Source organism: Eublepharis macularius, chromosome 16 (assembly GCF_028583425.1).
Source record: "Eublepharis macularius isolate TG4126 chromosome 16, MPM_Emac_v1.0, whole genome shotgun sequence".
In the NCBI taxonomy this organism is placed as follows: domain Eukaryota; kingdom Metazoa; phylum Chordata; class Lepidosauria; order Squamata; family Eublepharidae; genus Eublepharis; species Eublepharis macularius.
In genome coordinates, this window is record NC_072805.1 from 49,026,439 (window position 1) to 49,041,898 (window position 15,460).

Sequence of the window (15,460 nt, forward strand, 5' to 3'; positions counted from 1 at the left end):
GGTTCTGGCAAAAGTTTGACAGTAAGGCAAGCAAAAAGAGTATTTGACAAGCAGATTGCTAAAACCATTAAGACAAAAAATACGCATTTCTTCAAATGTACCAAGAGCAGGGAACTACTTAGGGAGGCAGTTGGGCCATGAGATGACAAAGGAATGAAATAACTGCTTAAGAAAGAAGAGGTGGTGGCGGAGGAATGGAATGGCTTCTTTGTGTTAGTTTTCATTGTAGAAAATGGGGGCGTTTGCCCGTGCTGGAGCTGCTGCTTTTTTGGAAGGGTGCCTGAAGAATTGGGTCTAATTGGGGTAAGGAGCAAGGAAGTTCTGGGACTGCTAGGCAAACGGAAAACTAGTAAGTCTTCAGGTCCAGATGACATACCCAGAGGCCTCTTCAGGAACTCAAATGGGAAATTCTTGATTTGTTAACAAGCAGATATAACTCGTGGGAGATAGTGGCCTTCGTGCCACTCCGTTTTGGACACCGTGCCTCAAAAAGGACATTGCAGAGCTGGAGAAAGAACAGAAGCAGCAACCAGGGTGGATAAGGGTTGGAGCTCCTTTCCTATGAGCAAAGGGCAAGAGAGTCAAAGACTCTAAAAGAAGATAATAATAATAACATTCGATTTATATACCGCCCTTCAAGACAACTTAATGTCCACTCAGAGTGGTTTACAAAGTATGTCATTATTATTCCTACAACAACAATCCCCCTATGAGGTGGGTGGGGCTGAGAGAGCTCTGAGAGAGCTGTGACTGCCCCAAGGTCACCCAGCTGGCTTCAAGTGGAGGGGTGAGGAATCAAACCCGGCTAACGATGGCTCAAGGGGTCATGAAAGAGGTTTATAAAATTCCACATGGAGTGGAGAAAATAGAGCCTTCCCCCACCCCCCTCCCCTCTCATAATACTAGAACTCAGGGCTCCCAGAGAAACTGATGGGCAATGGGTACAGGACAGACAAAAGGAAATACTTTCTTTATGCCCTGAATAATTACACTGTGAAATAAACTGGACGTAGCACAGATAGCTTTAAAGGGTGTGTGGATGGATTCATGGGGAGCAGGTGCCACAGTGGCTACCAGCCAGGATGGCTAAATGGAACCTCCACAAACAGAGGCAGTCAACCTCTGAATAACCCGTGCCAAGAGGCCGCAGCAGGGAGGGGCCGTGTGGCCTCTGTTCCCTGAGTCTTGACCCTCCTTTGTGGAACAGGATGCTGGACTGGGTAGGGCCCCCCCCCCGCACTGGTTTGATCCAGCAGGCATGTCCTAATGGGAAGAGAGGCAGAGTCTTGACCCAGGAGGAGGGGGCGTGCTTCCTTTCCCCTTGAAGCTTTGCAAGGAGGGCTCCGGCTTCCTTGCCCTTCCGAGTCCAGTTGTGGTCTGCTTCTCTCTCTCTCTCTCTCTCTCTCTCTCTCTCTCTCGGGGAATCCGGTCGCTTTGTAAGCAGTACCGCAACTATTCATGGTTCATGGCTACAGTTCCGTTTCCTAGAGGTGGTTAATGAAGGACTGCTTAAGCTGGGCCTTCGGCTTTCCTGCCTCATTGCAGAGAGGCAGAGGAACCTTCACAATATAACAAAATGTTGCCAGTGATCAAAGTCTGAACTGAGCATAGAGAAAAATATTACTAATGTGATCATTTGAGACTGGGCCACGGCTTGTGTCTGAGTTTGGACTGTGGCTAATAAACGCCGCTCTGCAGAGAGGCCTGAAGAGGGATTCCCGGGTGTTCTGCTGGTGCTGACCAATTTTCCTACTGACTAAACATTTTTAAAATGTTCCTGTGTGTCCCTTCTTCTCTCCTGGACATCCACAGGTGACGACGCCAGAGGTGATGATGCCCAGCAGTATGTTCCTCCCAGTGACCCCCCCAGACAGAGATGGAAATGCCAGCATGGATGAACCACCCAAACAGCCCGGTCAGTCCCCGGAGGGTTAAGTTGGAGCCTGATGTGCTTTGGGGGGGGGGGGTTTCCAGTGGCCCGGCAGGGGGTCTGGGCGTCTTTGCACTCCGCTGCTCGCTGCTTCAGCCGTGCCGCAGACGGTCGCCAGCCCGTGGGGCCGTCACCGTGGAGTGCGTGCCTCTGTGTGCTGCGGGGTCCACAGCAAGTGAGCAATCCACACCCTCCGGTCCTGACATAGCTGCTCTGCCTTTGCTCTAAACCTGGCTGGGGCCTGTGGGAAGGACTGTCTTGTCTGTTTCAAGCCCTCGCACTCTCTGGGTAGAGCCTCGACCAGTGATACTTGAGGGGCTGGGCAGAGTGTCAGCACGAGAGGTGGCCCCTTGGCAGGGGGCCTGCTAGCCTGGGACAGCAAGGGGCTGCATGCGCTTGGGGAATAAGCAAGGAAGCGGTCTGAGGCATCATCCCGTCTCCACTGCTGAGGAACGCTTCTTGTTCTCCCACAGGAGGGCTTGCTCCACAGCTGTACAGTCTGGGTTGCCCCCCTCCAACAATCTCTGTCTCCCCATGCTCATCATATAATCTGAATAGCAGTGTAGGTGATGCGCCACAGGATTCAATGCTGTGCTGGTGCTCGGAGTCCCACATAATTAAGGTGCATGTGACAAACCAAAAGAAGCTGTAGAGCTAGTTAGGAGAGCTGCTCCAGACTGGCATAGTGGTTAAGTCGTTGGGCTGTGAATCAGAACTCTGCTGGTTCGAATCCCACGACTGCCATGAGCTCAGCAGGTGGCCTTGGGTCAGCTGCTCCTATCAGCCAAGCTCCCCAGCTGTATTGGGATAATAATAACACTGACCTTGTTCACCACTCTGAGTGGGGCACTAATCTGTCCAGAAGAGCAGTATATAAGTACACTGTTGTTGTTGTTGTTGGTATTACCAGGAAGAGTGAAAGGGGATGAAGACTTGTAGTTTGGAAGGAGGGAGGAAGTCAAGGAAAGGGCGAGGGAGGTGGTAGATGGAAGAAGATCTGTTTCCTACTCTGGGGGGCGGGTGTGCAGGCAAAGAGCCTATCACTTGGCATGGCTCTTGCTCCGTCAGAGAGTATAGCTGGGTTAGGGTTACAGCAAGCCTTTAATTGACTGAGCAAAAGTGAGACTGAGTGCTGACTGGCCTCCTTGTTTTCCCCCTTTCCATCTCCACAGAGTCTTTGGAGGACCCTGGGAAAGGCTCACTGCCTTCTGACCACATGGAGCCAGGGGGAGAATCAAAGCCTGCCCTGACGGACACTGGGTTCCTCTGCTGGAAGAAAGGCTGCAGCCAAGGGTTCAAAAGCTCCACTGCTCTCCAGTCACATTTCAGTGAGGTGCACACCAAACGGCCACAGCTGCCTGTTTCTGACCGGCATGTGTACAAGTACCGCTGCAATCAGTGCAGCCTGGCCTTCAAAACCGTTGAGAAGCTCCAGCTGCACTCCCAGTACCATGTGATTCGGGCAGCCACCATGTGCTGCCTCTGCCAGCGCAGCTTCCGCACTTTTCAAGCCCTCAAGAAGCACCTGGAGACGAGTCACCTGGAACTGAGTGAGGCTGATATTCAGCAGCTGTACAGCGGACTCCTAGTCAACGGAGACCTCCTCGCCATGGGTGACCCCAGCCTGGCTGAAGACCAGACCATCATTGGAGAGGAAGACAGAGAGGAGGAGAGCGACCTGGAAGACAAGCAAAGCCCCACGGGGAGTGACTCTGGGTCTGTGCAAGAGGACTCTGGGTCTGAACCAAAGCGGGCTCTCCCATTCCGGAAAGGCCCTAATTTCACAATGGAGAAGTTCCTGGACCCATCCCGCCCATACAAATGCACAGTTTGCAAAGAGTCCTTCACTCAGAAAAACATTCTTTTGGTCCACTACAATTCAGTGTCTCATCTGCACAAGTTGAAACGAGCCCTCCAGGAGTCAACGACCGGCCAGCAAGAGCCGACGACCAGCAGCCCAGACAATAAGCCATTCAAGTGCAACACGTGCAATGTGGCTTACAGCCAGAGCTCCACGCTGGAGATTCACATGAGGTCTGTCTTGCACCAGACCAAGGCGCGAGCAGCCAAGCTGGAAGCTGCTAGTGGCGGCGGCAGCGGCGGCAGCAGCAATGGAGCAAGTGGGGGCGGGAGCACCTCCCTGGGGTCCTCCACGCCCAGCCCTGTCGGCACAACCAGTACCCCCGCCCCATTCACCGTGGCCAGCAGCAACACTGCCAGCATTGCTCCCGCCCCCAGCCTGCTCCACCAGGTCTCCTGTGAGAACGTTGGCATCCCTCCTCTTCACACCTCCGGCAGCACCACGGCAGCTGCTTTGAGCCCTTCTGAGCCCAAAGAGGTAAACCGTAAGAAACTGGCTGACATGATTGCCTGCCGGCAGCAGCAGCAGCAGCAGCAGCAGCAGCAAGCACACACCTTGGTGCAGGCTCAGGCCCAAGTGCAGGCCCAGCTGCAGCAGGAGCTGCAGCAACAGGCTGCCCTTCTGCAGTCCCAGCTCTTCAACCCGGCCCTCCTGCCCCACTTCCCCATGACCACAGAGACCCTCCTCCAGCTGCAGCAGCATCAGCAACACCTCCTCTTTCCCTTCTACATCCCCAGTGCTGAGTTCCAGCTGAACCCGGAGGTGAGCCTGCCTGTGACCAGCGGCACCCTGACACTGACGGGAAGTGGGCCCAGCCTGCTGGACGACCTGAAGGTGCAGCTCCCCCAGCCCAGCCACCCTCAGCTGCTGCAGCCGCCACCGCCGCAGCTGCCCCCTCCTCATTGTGTCCTCTTACAGCACAGCCAGCTGCCTGAGAAGAAGGCCAAGTCCACGGTCAGGGACAAGGAGAAGGAGGTCCCGAGGGAGCAGGAGAGCTCAGAGAAGGGGGATAGCTGCGTCCCGTCCCAGGAGCCCCCGCCTAACCCCCCAAAGCCCAAAGACAAGCTGGACTTGGGAGCAGCAACAGGCGCAGCAGAACCCCTGTTGCTTCCTCCCCGAATTGCATCAGATGCACGAGGTAATGCCACAAAAGCCTTGCTGGAGAACTTTGGCTTTGAGCTGGTCATTCAGTACAATGAGAACAAACAGAAGGTGCAGAAGAAGACGGGGAAAGCAGACCAGGGGGGGGACGGAGTACAGAAGCTGGAGTGCAGCACCTGCGGCAAGCTGTTTTCCAATGTCCTTATCCTGAAGAGCCACCAAGAGCATGTCCATCAGCATTACTTCCCCTTCCAGCAGCTGGAGAGGTTTGCCAAGCAGTACCGCGAGCAGTACGACAAGCTGTATCCCCTGCGGCCTCAGACCCCGGAGGCCCCCCCGCCTCCTCCTCCCCCACCCCCTCTGCCCACTGCGCCCCCTCAGCAGCAGCAGCAGCAGCCTCCAGCATCAGCCACCTCTGCCTCAGCTCCAGCCATCGCCTCTCCCACCGTTGCCCCAGCCCAGCCACCTCTGCCCCTCACACAGCTCTCCGTGCCCATGGAGCTGCCCATCTTCTCTCCCCTCATGATGCAGACCCTGCCTCTGCAGACCCTGCCTGCTCAACTGCCCCCCCAGCTGGGCCCCGTGGACCCCTTGCCAGCAGACCTGGCTCAGCTGTACCAGCACCAGCTGAATCCTGGCCTCCTGCAGCAGCAGCAGCAGCAGCAGCAGCAAAACAAGCGGCCCCGCACACGCATCACGGACGACCAGCTCCGTGTCCTGCGGCAGTATTTTGACATCAACAATTCCCCAAGTGAGGAGCAGATCAAGGAGATGGCAGACAAGTCGGGCCTGCCCCAGAAGGTGATCAAGCACTGGTTTCGGAACACGCTGTTCAAGGAGCGCCAGCGCAACAAGGACTCGCCCTACAACTTCAGCAACCCTCCCATCACCAGCCTGGAGGACCTGAAGGTCGACTCTCGGCCTCCTTCTCCAGAGCCTCCGAAGCACGAATACTGGGGGGGCAAGAGGTCCTCCCGAACACGGTTTACTGACTACCAGCTCCGCGTCCTGCAGGACTTCTTTGACGCCAACGCCTACCCAAAGGACGATGAGTTTGAACAGCTCTCCAACCTGCTGAACCTCCCGACCCGTGTGATAGTGGTGTGGTTCCAGAACGCCCGCCAGAAGGCCAGGAAAAACTACGAGAACCAGGGAGAAGGCAAGGACGGGGAGAGACGAGAGCTCACCAATGACCGGTACACCAGGACCAGCAACCTCAGCTATCAGTGCAAGAAGTGCAGCCTGGTCTTCCAGCGCATCTTCGACCTCATCAAGCATCAGAAAAAGCTGTGCTACAAAGACGAGGATGAAGAAGGGCAGGACGACAGCCAGAACGAGGACTCCATGGATGCGGCGGAGCTCCTGACGCCGACCAGCTCTTCCTGCAGCACCCCGATGCCTTCTCAGGCCTACGGCACCCCCACATCTTCCGCAAATGCAGCCTCTTCTTCCTCGGCTTTCCTGCCACAGATTGCCGCTGAGGCAGAGGACCTTTCCTCCATCTACCCTTTGAAATCCGAAGCTACAGAAGAGAAACCAAAGCAACACGAACCTCCAAGTACGCAGCAAAACCAAACTCCCGAGAAGCAAACGCAACCAAAGCAGGAGATGCAGCAGCTGCTGGAAGAGCACGGGCAGCAGCAGAGGGCCGGCTCAGCACACCCCAAGCCATCCCCTCCCGGCCTGCAGCAGCCAGTCCAGCCTCCCCCCTGTGTCCTGCCACAGTCGAGCCCGAGCCCCTCCCAGCTCTCTCACCTGCCCCTCAAGCCCCTTCACACTTCCACTCCCCAGCAGCTGGCTAACTTGCCTCCTCAGCTCCTGCCCTACCAGTGCGACCAGTGCAAGCTGGCCTTCCCCTCCTTCGAGCACTGGCAAGAGCATCAGCAGCTGCACTTCCTGAGTGCCCAGAACCAGTTCATCCACCCCCAGTTCCTGGACAGGGCGCTAGATGTGCCCTTCATGCTCTTCGATCCCAGCAACCCCCTGCTGGCCAGCCAGCTGCTGCCTGGGACGCTTCCCCAGCTGCCCCTGAGCTCAGCCACTTCGCCCTCCACGCCGACCTCCACCATGAGCACCCTGAAGAGGAAGCTGGAGGAGAAGGCCAGTGCCAGCCCTGGGGAGAATGACAGCAGCACAGGCGGGGAAGAGCCCCAGAGGGACAAGCGCCTGCGCACAACCATCACGCCCGAGCAGCTGGAAGTTCTGTACCAGAAGTACCTGCTGGACTCCAATCCCACCCGGAAGATGCTGGATCATATTGCACATGAGGTGGGCTTGAAGAAGCGCGTGGTGCAGGTCTGGTTCCAGAACACTCGGGCGCGGGAGCGGAAGGGGCAGTTCAGGGCTGTGGGACCTGCCCAGGCTCACCGGCGATGCCCTTTCTGCCGAGCCCTCTTCAAAGCCAAAACCGCCCTCGAAGCACATATCCGGTCCCGCCACTGGCACGAAGCGAAGCGGGCGGGATACAACCTGACCTTGTCGGCAATGCTTCTAGACTGCGATGGAGGACTCCAGATGAAGGGAGACATCTTTGATGGAGCAGGCTTTCCACACCTGCCCCCCACCGCTAGTGACAGCCAGGCCCTCTCGCCAGTGAGCAAGTCTCTGGAGCTCTCCCCTCACACGCTCCTGAGTCCATCTTCCATCAAAGTGGAAGGGATGGAGGACTTTGAGAGCCCGTCCATGTCCTCCGTCAACCTCAGCTTTGACCAAACCAAGCTGGACAATGACGACTGCTCCTCTGTCAACACAGCCATCACAGACACCACGACAGGCGACGAGGGCAACGCAGACAACGACAGTGCCACGGGGCTAGCAGCTGATGCCAAATGCCTGTCGGGGCCAAGTGAGGGTCTGACCAAGGCCGCCATGATAGCCATCTCTGAGTATGAAGACCGGCTGTCTTCTGGCCTGGTCAGCCCAGCCCCCAGCTTCTACAGCAGAGACTATGACAACGAGGGCACCGTGGACTACAGCGAGACCTCCAGCCTTGCGGACCCTTGCTCGCCCAGCCCTGGCACCAGTGGCTCTGCCGGCAAGGCTGCCGAGGGTGGGGATCGGCCGGGACAGAAGCGTTTTCGCACTCAGATGACCAACCTCCAGCTCAAAGTCCTGAAGTCGTGCTTTAATGACTACAGGACGCCCACCATGCTGGAGTGTGAGGTTTTGGGCAATGATATCGGGCTGCCAAAGAGAGTCGTTCAGGTCTGGTTCCAGAATGCTCGGGCCAAGGAAAAGAAGTCCAAGCTCAGCATGGCCAAGCATTTTGGCATTAACCAAACTAGCTACGAGGGACCCAAAACCGAGTGCACTTTGTGTGGCATCAAGTACAGCGCTCGCCTGTCTGTACGTGACCATATCTTCTCTCAGCAGCACATCTCCAAAGTGAAGGACACGATCGGAAGCCAGCTGGACAAGGAGAAAGAGTACTTTGACCCAGCGACTGTCCGCCAGCTCATGGCTCAGCAGGAGCTGGACCGGATCAAGAAGGCCAACGAGGTTCTCGGCCTGGCAGCTCAGCAGCAAGGCGTGTTTGACAGCCCCCCTCTTCAAGCTCTCAACCTCCCTGCTGCCTACCCTGCCCTCCAGGGCATCCCTCCGGTCCTCTTGCCAGGCCTCAACAGCCCCTCCTTGCCTGGCTTCACCCCTTCTAACACAGGTGAGTTGCAGAGGGCTGCCTGGCGTACGTGGCAGTGGACAGGAGCAGCCAGTTTGGCAGGAAAAGAAACGTCTTGGCCGTAAGCCCCGAAGGGTGGGGATGGGAAACGAGAGGAGCAGGCACAGTCCTGCCCCTGCTGCAGGGGGAGAGGAGGCCTGCTGGGCTCTGCAGCTGCTGCTTTGCCTGTCTCTTGCATCAGAGGCCACCTCCGGTCAGTTGGCGGGGAGGCTGAGGCCAGGGGCTCCAGGGGGGGTTGACTGCTGCTTTTGCCGAGGAGAGACCAGCCCATGGCCCTCCGGCAGTGTAGGGCGCAGGGGGTCGGACTCGTTTGCTAGTGTCTCTGCAGTCCTGCAGCTTCCAAAGGTCCGTGGGCTTCAGGGGCCGGTGAAACACACCAGCCAGCTGCAGCCGCCTCGCTGCAAAGTGATCTGGCAGCCAGACGTCCTCCGCTGCCAAGCTTCTGCAGCCATCTTGGGTCTGTCCCTGCAGCACTGGTGGCAAGCGCCGCATTGGCCCGCTGGCAACTTCCGAGACTCCCAACAAGGACTGTACCACAGTGGCCAGCGGCGCTTGCCCCTGGCCCCTGTGGTGGGCCCGCAGCAGACCTGCCACAGCACTTCCCTTGCTCCTAGTGTCAGGCGACAGGCATGGAGCTGGACCATGGGGTGTATTTGTGCCAGCATCCAGCTAGAGAAGACCGTTTGGTCATGCTCCTTTGAAGCGGCCTTACAGGGGGAGGCCAAAGGTGAGGCCAGCTTCAAAGGAGCCACCTGCCCCTGGACCTTCTGAGGGTGTGATCAGTGGGCCTGCCAAGGATTTACGCTGCAGGTTCTGGGGTAAAGCAGGTGAGTGGGCTCCCCTACCTCCTGCAGGCTTGCCCAGAGGAGACGGTCTGGCCTGCCCCCCCCTTCCCATCTCCTGCCGCCTTCCAGTGGCTCAACCCCCTACCCAGCTGGTGCCCAGGGGAGGGTTCCAGTCTTCCTGCTGCCGTCCCACCCCAGCTTTCTAGGACTTTGCAGGTGTGGGGAGCACTCCAGCCGCCGGAGTGAACAGGAGAAACTCGTCCCCCTTCCTTACTGGGGCAGGCAAACGCAGCAAATTCCCACCCGTCCCTTTCTTGCCCTGCGAGTGGCCAGTGAGGTCGCTACTCTGTCCAGGATGGGCTCCCTGAGTAGGGAAGTGGGGAAAGGCTCTGATCGTGTGGGGCTTCTGCACAGAGCAGCATGTCAGCAGCCGGGTAGCCTCGCCCCTGTTTCTGGCTGGAGCTTGACTCCAAGGAGGAAGGGGCGGGCCTCACTTCTTCTCGCTTGAAAGCCCACAGGTTGTCCCGTTGGAATCAAGTGTCCAGCAGAAGCTCAGGCTCTGATGGCCTCATTTTAACTCTGTCTTCCTCTTGCTTTCTAGCTTTAACTTCTCCCAAGCCCAACCTGATGGGTCTGCCCAGCACAAGCGTCCCCTCGCCCGGCCTTCCCACCTCTGGATTACCAAATAAACAGCCCTCTGCCTCTCTGAGCTCCCCCACCCCAGCACAAGCTACTGCAGCGTCGGTCCCACAACAGCCACCCCAGCCTCTGCCGCGGAAGGACAAGGAGAGTGAGAAGACGAAAGAGAAGGACAAGGCCCCGAAGGGGAAAGGAGAGTCTCTGCTGGCTGCCAGGAAGGACAAAGCTGATGCCTCTGGCCCCACCCTCTCTGCGGCCCTGCCTGCCCTGGAGTACTCCGTGGAACCGGCCCAGCTCCAGGCCCTGCAGGCCGCTCTGAATTCAGACCCCACCGCGTTGCTGACTAGCCAGTTCCTCCCCTACTTTGTCCCCGGTTTCTCTCCCTATTACGCCCCTCAGATCCCCGGAGCCTTGCAGAGCGGGTACCTGCAGCCCCTGTATGGCATGGAAGGGCTGTTCCCCTACAGCCCTGCTCTGTCGCAGGCCTTGCTGGGCTTGTCCTCTGGCTCCCTGCTGCAGCAGTACCAGCAGTACCAGCAGAGCCTGCAGGAAGCCGTGCAGGTGCAACAGCGGCAGAGGCCAGGGCAGCAGCAGCAGCAGCCGCCGCCGCCTCCTCCCAAAGGAAGCCAAACCCCTGTCCCCTCGGGGACGGCGACTCCGGAAAAAGATCCTGCCAAAGAACCCCCCCAGCAAGAAGAGCAGAAGAATGCACCCCACGAGGTGTCCCCCCACCTGCCCAAACCCCCAGAAGAGCCCGAAGCAGAAAGCAACAGTGCAGTGCACGCCCTTTGCGACCCCTTCATCGTCCCGAAGGTGCAGTACAAGCTGGTCTGCCGTAAGTGCCAGGCAGGCTTCAGCACCCAGGAGGCGGCCAGCGACCACCTGAAGTCCGTCTGCTGCTTCGGCCAGTCCGTGGTGAACCTGCAGGAGATGGTGCGTCATGTGCCCGCTGGCAGCAGCGGCAAGGGCAGCGGCTCGTACCAGTGTGTGGCGTGTGAGAGCACGGTGTACGGGGACGAAGCCCTCCGACAGCATCTTGAGTCTGCCCCACACAAACATCGAACAATCCCAAGAGCAGCAAGAAACGCCAAAGAGCACCCCAGTCTATTACCTCACTCCGCCTGCCTCCCCGATCCTAGCACCGCATCTACCTCGCAGTCTGCCGCTCACTCAAAGGACAGCCCCTCCCCCCCACCCTCCGCTTCCCCCCACGCCTCCAGGAAGTCTTGGCCTCAAGGGGTCTCCCAGCCTCCCCAGCGGAAGCCGCCGCCGCCGCCGCCGCCTCTCTCCTCATCGTCAACGGTTACCTCAAGTTCATGCAGCACCTCAGGGGTTCAGCCCTCGATGCCAACAGATGACTGTTTGGAGGAGTCCGACTCGGATCTTAGCCAAAAGTCCGATGGACCGGCTAGCCTGGCAGAGAGGCCTGAGGAGCCGAGCTGCCCCAAGGACCGTGGTCTCGCTAGCATAGAAATGGACACTTTTAGATTGTAAGCTTTGAAGATGAACAATTTAAAAAATGAATTTAAAAAAAGTTAACAAACCAATTTCAAAAATAGACTAACTGCAATTCCAAAGCTTCTAACCAAAAAAGAAAAAGAAAAAAAAAAGAAATGAAAAGTGTGGGGTGTTTTCCCATATAATGATGCCGGCAGGTTTTCCATTGCTTTCTTTTGAATGAAGCCCATTGTAATTTGGCTCCACTTGATTGGTCTCGAAGGCACGAGATTGAGAGAGAGAGAAAAGAGAAGAAGAAGGAGAGAGGAAGGAAGGCGGGCAGGCCCTCTGCCCAGGCCGTGCTTGTGGCCCTCCAGCCCCCTTCCAGGAGAGCACAGCTGAGGCCGGCATACCTGTATGGGAAAGCAGACCACCTGGTTCCAGTTTTAAATGTCTCGCTATCTTAGCGTTCCGATACCAATGGCTTGCTAAAAGAAAAAGAGAGAAATGTAACGTCTTTTGATTCTCAGGTCAATCGCTCACACTTTGTTCGGTTTTCAGAATCATTGTTTTATATAAATATATATATAATTTCTTTTTTGTTTTGATTTTTTCCAAGAAAAGGTTTTTTTTTGTTAATTTAAAAAATGGGCAGAAAGTATTCAAGAGACAAACAATGTGAACTGAGTTAGCTTTCTGGGGATTTTAATGGTAGCTTTTCTGCTGAAGCCAATTTCAAGGGGAAAAGTTCAGCACTCCCACTTTTCAGAAAAAAAAAGAAACGCAACAACACACAAAGAGTGTTAAGGACTTGGAGCTAAAAAATAAGTTTTAAAACAACTGACTTTCTGTATTTATGATAGATATGACCATTTTTGGTGTTGAGTAGATTGTTGCATTGGAAATGAACTGAAGCAGTATGGTAGATTTAAAAGGAGAACCCTTTTGTGTACATTTAGCTTTTGTATGGTCCAGCTGACGGCTTCTCATTTGATGTTGTCTTGTTCATTCCTAGCCAGATAGATCCATCAGTTCGCCGAAGCTTTTCCCCCTTTGTACCTTGACTCCCTTCCCCATCCTGTACTCTTCCACTTGCGGTCACTGCCTTCATTTCTTAGAGGGTGGTTGCTTAATTATTTTATAAAAACTAAGGGAAAAATTCAAAGGGTTTGGGGGTCAGTAGGATCCCTTTCAGAATATTTTTGTTGGGGGTTCAAATCTTTTTAAGGTGTATACATGTCCGTTACCCTTGTGCACTTAACTCTGTCTTCTTCTTTTTTTCCTTTGACTTCTTTCCTCATTTTGTAAACGTGTCGAAGGCTCTGTTCGGAACTGTCCGCCTTTGTGTCTCTTGGTGTGCCGAGGGGGCACTTGTTCCTGTTCCAATGACTTTTGGTTTTTGTATGTGTGTGTGATTTTGTTTTTGATTTTCTGTTTTTTGGGGGGGTTTTTTTGTTTTCTCTAAAAGAAATTCATGCTTTAAATAAAATCCAAAGACAAACCCTTTTCACCACGGTGCAGAATGAGCAAAAAGGCTTCTTTTGACTTGAAGATTTGTTTCTGATTTCAGCCACAAGACTCCGTTTAAATAAAGAAACTCAAAAAAGAACCGGCCTGTAGGTTGTTCTCTGTGCTTCTGCTGCAAGCAGAGGAGCAAGTGTTCTCGCAAGGTCAGCGGCCCAAAGATACACCCCGGTGCTAGAAGCTCCCCACATCCCACCCGAGGTGCAGCTGGCAAAAAGGGGGGGGGGCCCTGTGTGAATCTCTCTGCTTTGTGGTCTCCTCTCAGGTCTGAACATTGAAAGGAAAACTTTCTGCTGCTACAGTGTAGAGTTTGGAGACGAGCAGGAGTTGCTGCACCACATCCTGGCCAACAGTCAGCAATCCCGCCCCCCCCAACTCTTCCTCACCACTATCCTGTTTCAAAAAGGGAAGGAAAATGGAGGGGGTCTTCTCTGGCCTCGTCCCACCCCCCCAAAGCAGGAGGTGCCTTCCTAGAGAGGAGGAGCAGACCAAGGGAGGGAGGAGCGGCCTTTGCTCTCCCCACCCCCAAGCTTTGTTTGGTATGCCTTTTTGTCTGCACTTGAATGGAAGAGCCCACCTTGGACCACTGTGCATCTTTCTAACAAAGCAGGTGCACAGTGCAAACTTCTTTTCATTTTTAGAGTGATCAGTAGTAGGCAAAAGCGCCACTGAGTATTCCTGCCTGTCACCAGGTGTGGCATGAGGAGGCACCCGTGAGCTTGCAAAACGTTGCCCTCTCCCTTGAATGCAAATCCTTGTATTTCTCCCTGTGCGTGAGATGAACATTTTTTATATTTTAAAGTTGTACAGTTTTGGGTTTTTTTCACTATTTTATCTGTTCCATTTACATACACACTTATAAATACACAGACATACATATATACATACATACACGTATGTATGTACGTACGCGTATTCCATGCAGTGGTTGTATGTTACTTTGTATCATATAGAAGGGGGGGGTTGCTTTGTTTTTGGTTCTCTGTGTGGTATAAATCAATCCGTTTTGACACGAGCGTTTCCTGTCCCTTTGGCTTTGTACTCCTCCAGCTCCTGCCCCCTCCCCTCCCGCTGCGCTGCTTGATTACAGGGGCGGATTCCGGCTTCTCTTCCTTCTTGTCTCACGTACTTCCCAGTCAGTCGCATTTCCGTGCCTCTGTCTGAAATTTGCCTCTCCCAGAAGCGCAGGGCCTGTCTCCCTCCCCATTCTTCCCTGTTCATGGAGTTTGTGAGAATTGGCTTCCTTAGCCAAACAGGGCTTTCAAACAAGACTCCATCCCATCTCCTACCTTGGGCCTCCCATCTCAGAAGATGGGTCTGGAGAAGCTCTCTGTGGCTGGGTAAAGTCACGCTCAAGCACCTGCACTCAGTGCCTGGATCCCGCAATCTTCCTGTTTATTTAAAGTTCTCCCTCGATGCCGGAATCCAAGCCAAACGAGGCTGCAGAAGAGATTCAAATGGCGTGAATGAGCGGAGTTGCCAGTACAACTGGGAGCGCAATGACCAGCCAAGGCAGCCCCGGGCAGGGGTGGGGGGTGAGGGGTAGCAATCCCCCTGGCACAGGAACACCCACAACCCTGCTCTGAAGCCCGGTTCAGGAGAAGCTAAACCAGGAATGTTTAGTTGATTTGATGGCACTGAGAGTCCTGCCCACTGTGAAACACAAAGTTTTGACTATTTTTGTTTGCTTTGATTCGGGAGGGGGCGTGATATGGGCAGGACAAGTTTGAGTGTAACAGAAAGCATAAATGAGGTGAAGAGGATTCTGAACAGCCTTTGCAATGTACAAAATAGAGCGAGTGAAACCAAAAATGATGTTCTTGGTGTTTTTCTATGATGTCGTCTTGTTAGCTTTTTTTGTTACTGTAACAATGCTGATCTGGAACTGTACCACCACGCTTGGCGACCGATTGAGAGAAACCACGTGGAACTTTAAAGGAACCAGATTTGTCACCAAACACTTTGTTGTCATAGTTAAGTTGATTGTAGATGGCAATTGAATATACTCCTTTGAAAACATTTTCTCAAGTATGTTTCCTGCTCATTGTGGTACATTAAAAAAGCGCGTGAGCTCGTGTCTCTGCTGTCCCCAGGTGTGCATGTGGGAGCCCAGGACACTTTGGTGTGGCTGCGGTCGGGGGGGGGGGGTACGTGTCTGTCTCAGCAAGCCCACTGATGGTTGGAGGAGTGCGTGAGGGTAGGGGTGTGTGTGTGTGTGTGTGTGCGCGCGCACTTGCATGCACACAGTCCCGAGCCCTTGCGTGCTTGAGTGAGGCATTGTCTTGCATGGGCCAAGGGCTGAGACTCTCCTGAATGAATGGGGGGGCGGGGGCTTGAACTGAGCTTGTGTGGCTTTGAGGTGGGACCTTTCCAACCCAGAGTTTGCCAAACATCTGTGCGAGGAGGAGGAGGAGGCCTCCAGTTCACACACATCTTTCTTAGACATGATGGATTGAAGAGTGTGTGCGTGTGCTTGTGTGATGCTTTTTTCTTCTGAAACACAGAGG

The 15,460-nt window shown here is 54.9% G+C and overlaps 1 protein-coding gene across 2 annotated transcripts in view; it reads left to right on the top strand.

The window, feature by feature from the left end:
- Positions 1 to 14,956, top strand: part of ZFHX3 (zinc finger homeobox 3) — a 136,393-nt gene extending 121,437 nt beyond the window's left edge. For both annotated transcript variants that reach the window (XM_055000204.1, XM_055000205.1), the window contains 3 exons: positions 1,813 to 1,915; positions 3,103 to 8,550; positions 9,955 to 14,956. In XM_055000204.1, coding sequence (XP_054856179.1) covers positions 1,813 to 1,915; positions 3,103 to 8,550; positions 9,955 to 11,486 — 7,083 coding nt within the window. In that variant the 3' untranslated portion in view covers positions 11,487 to 14,956. The remainder of the gene's footprint in view (positions 1 to 1,812; positions 1,916 to 3,102; positions 8,551 to 9,954) is intronic.
- Positions 14,957 to 15,460: the final 504 nt, after the last annotated feature.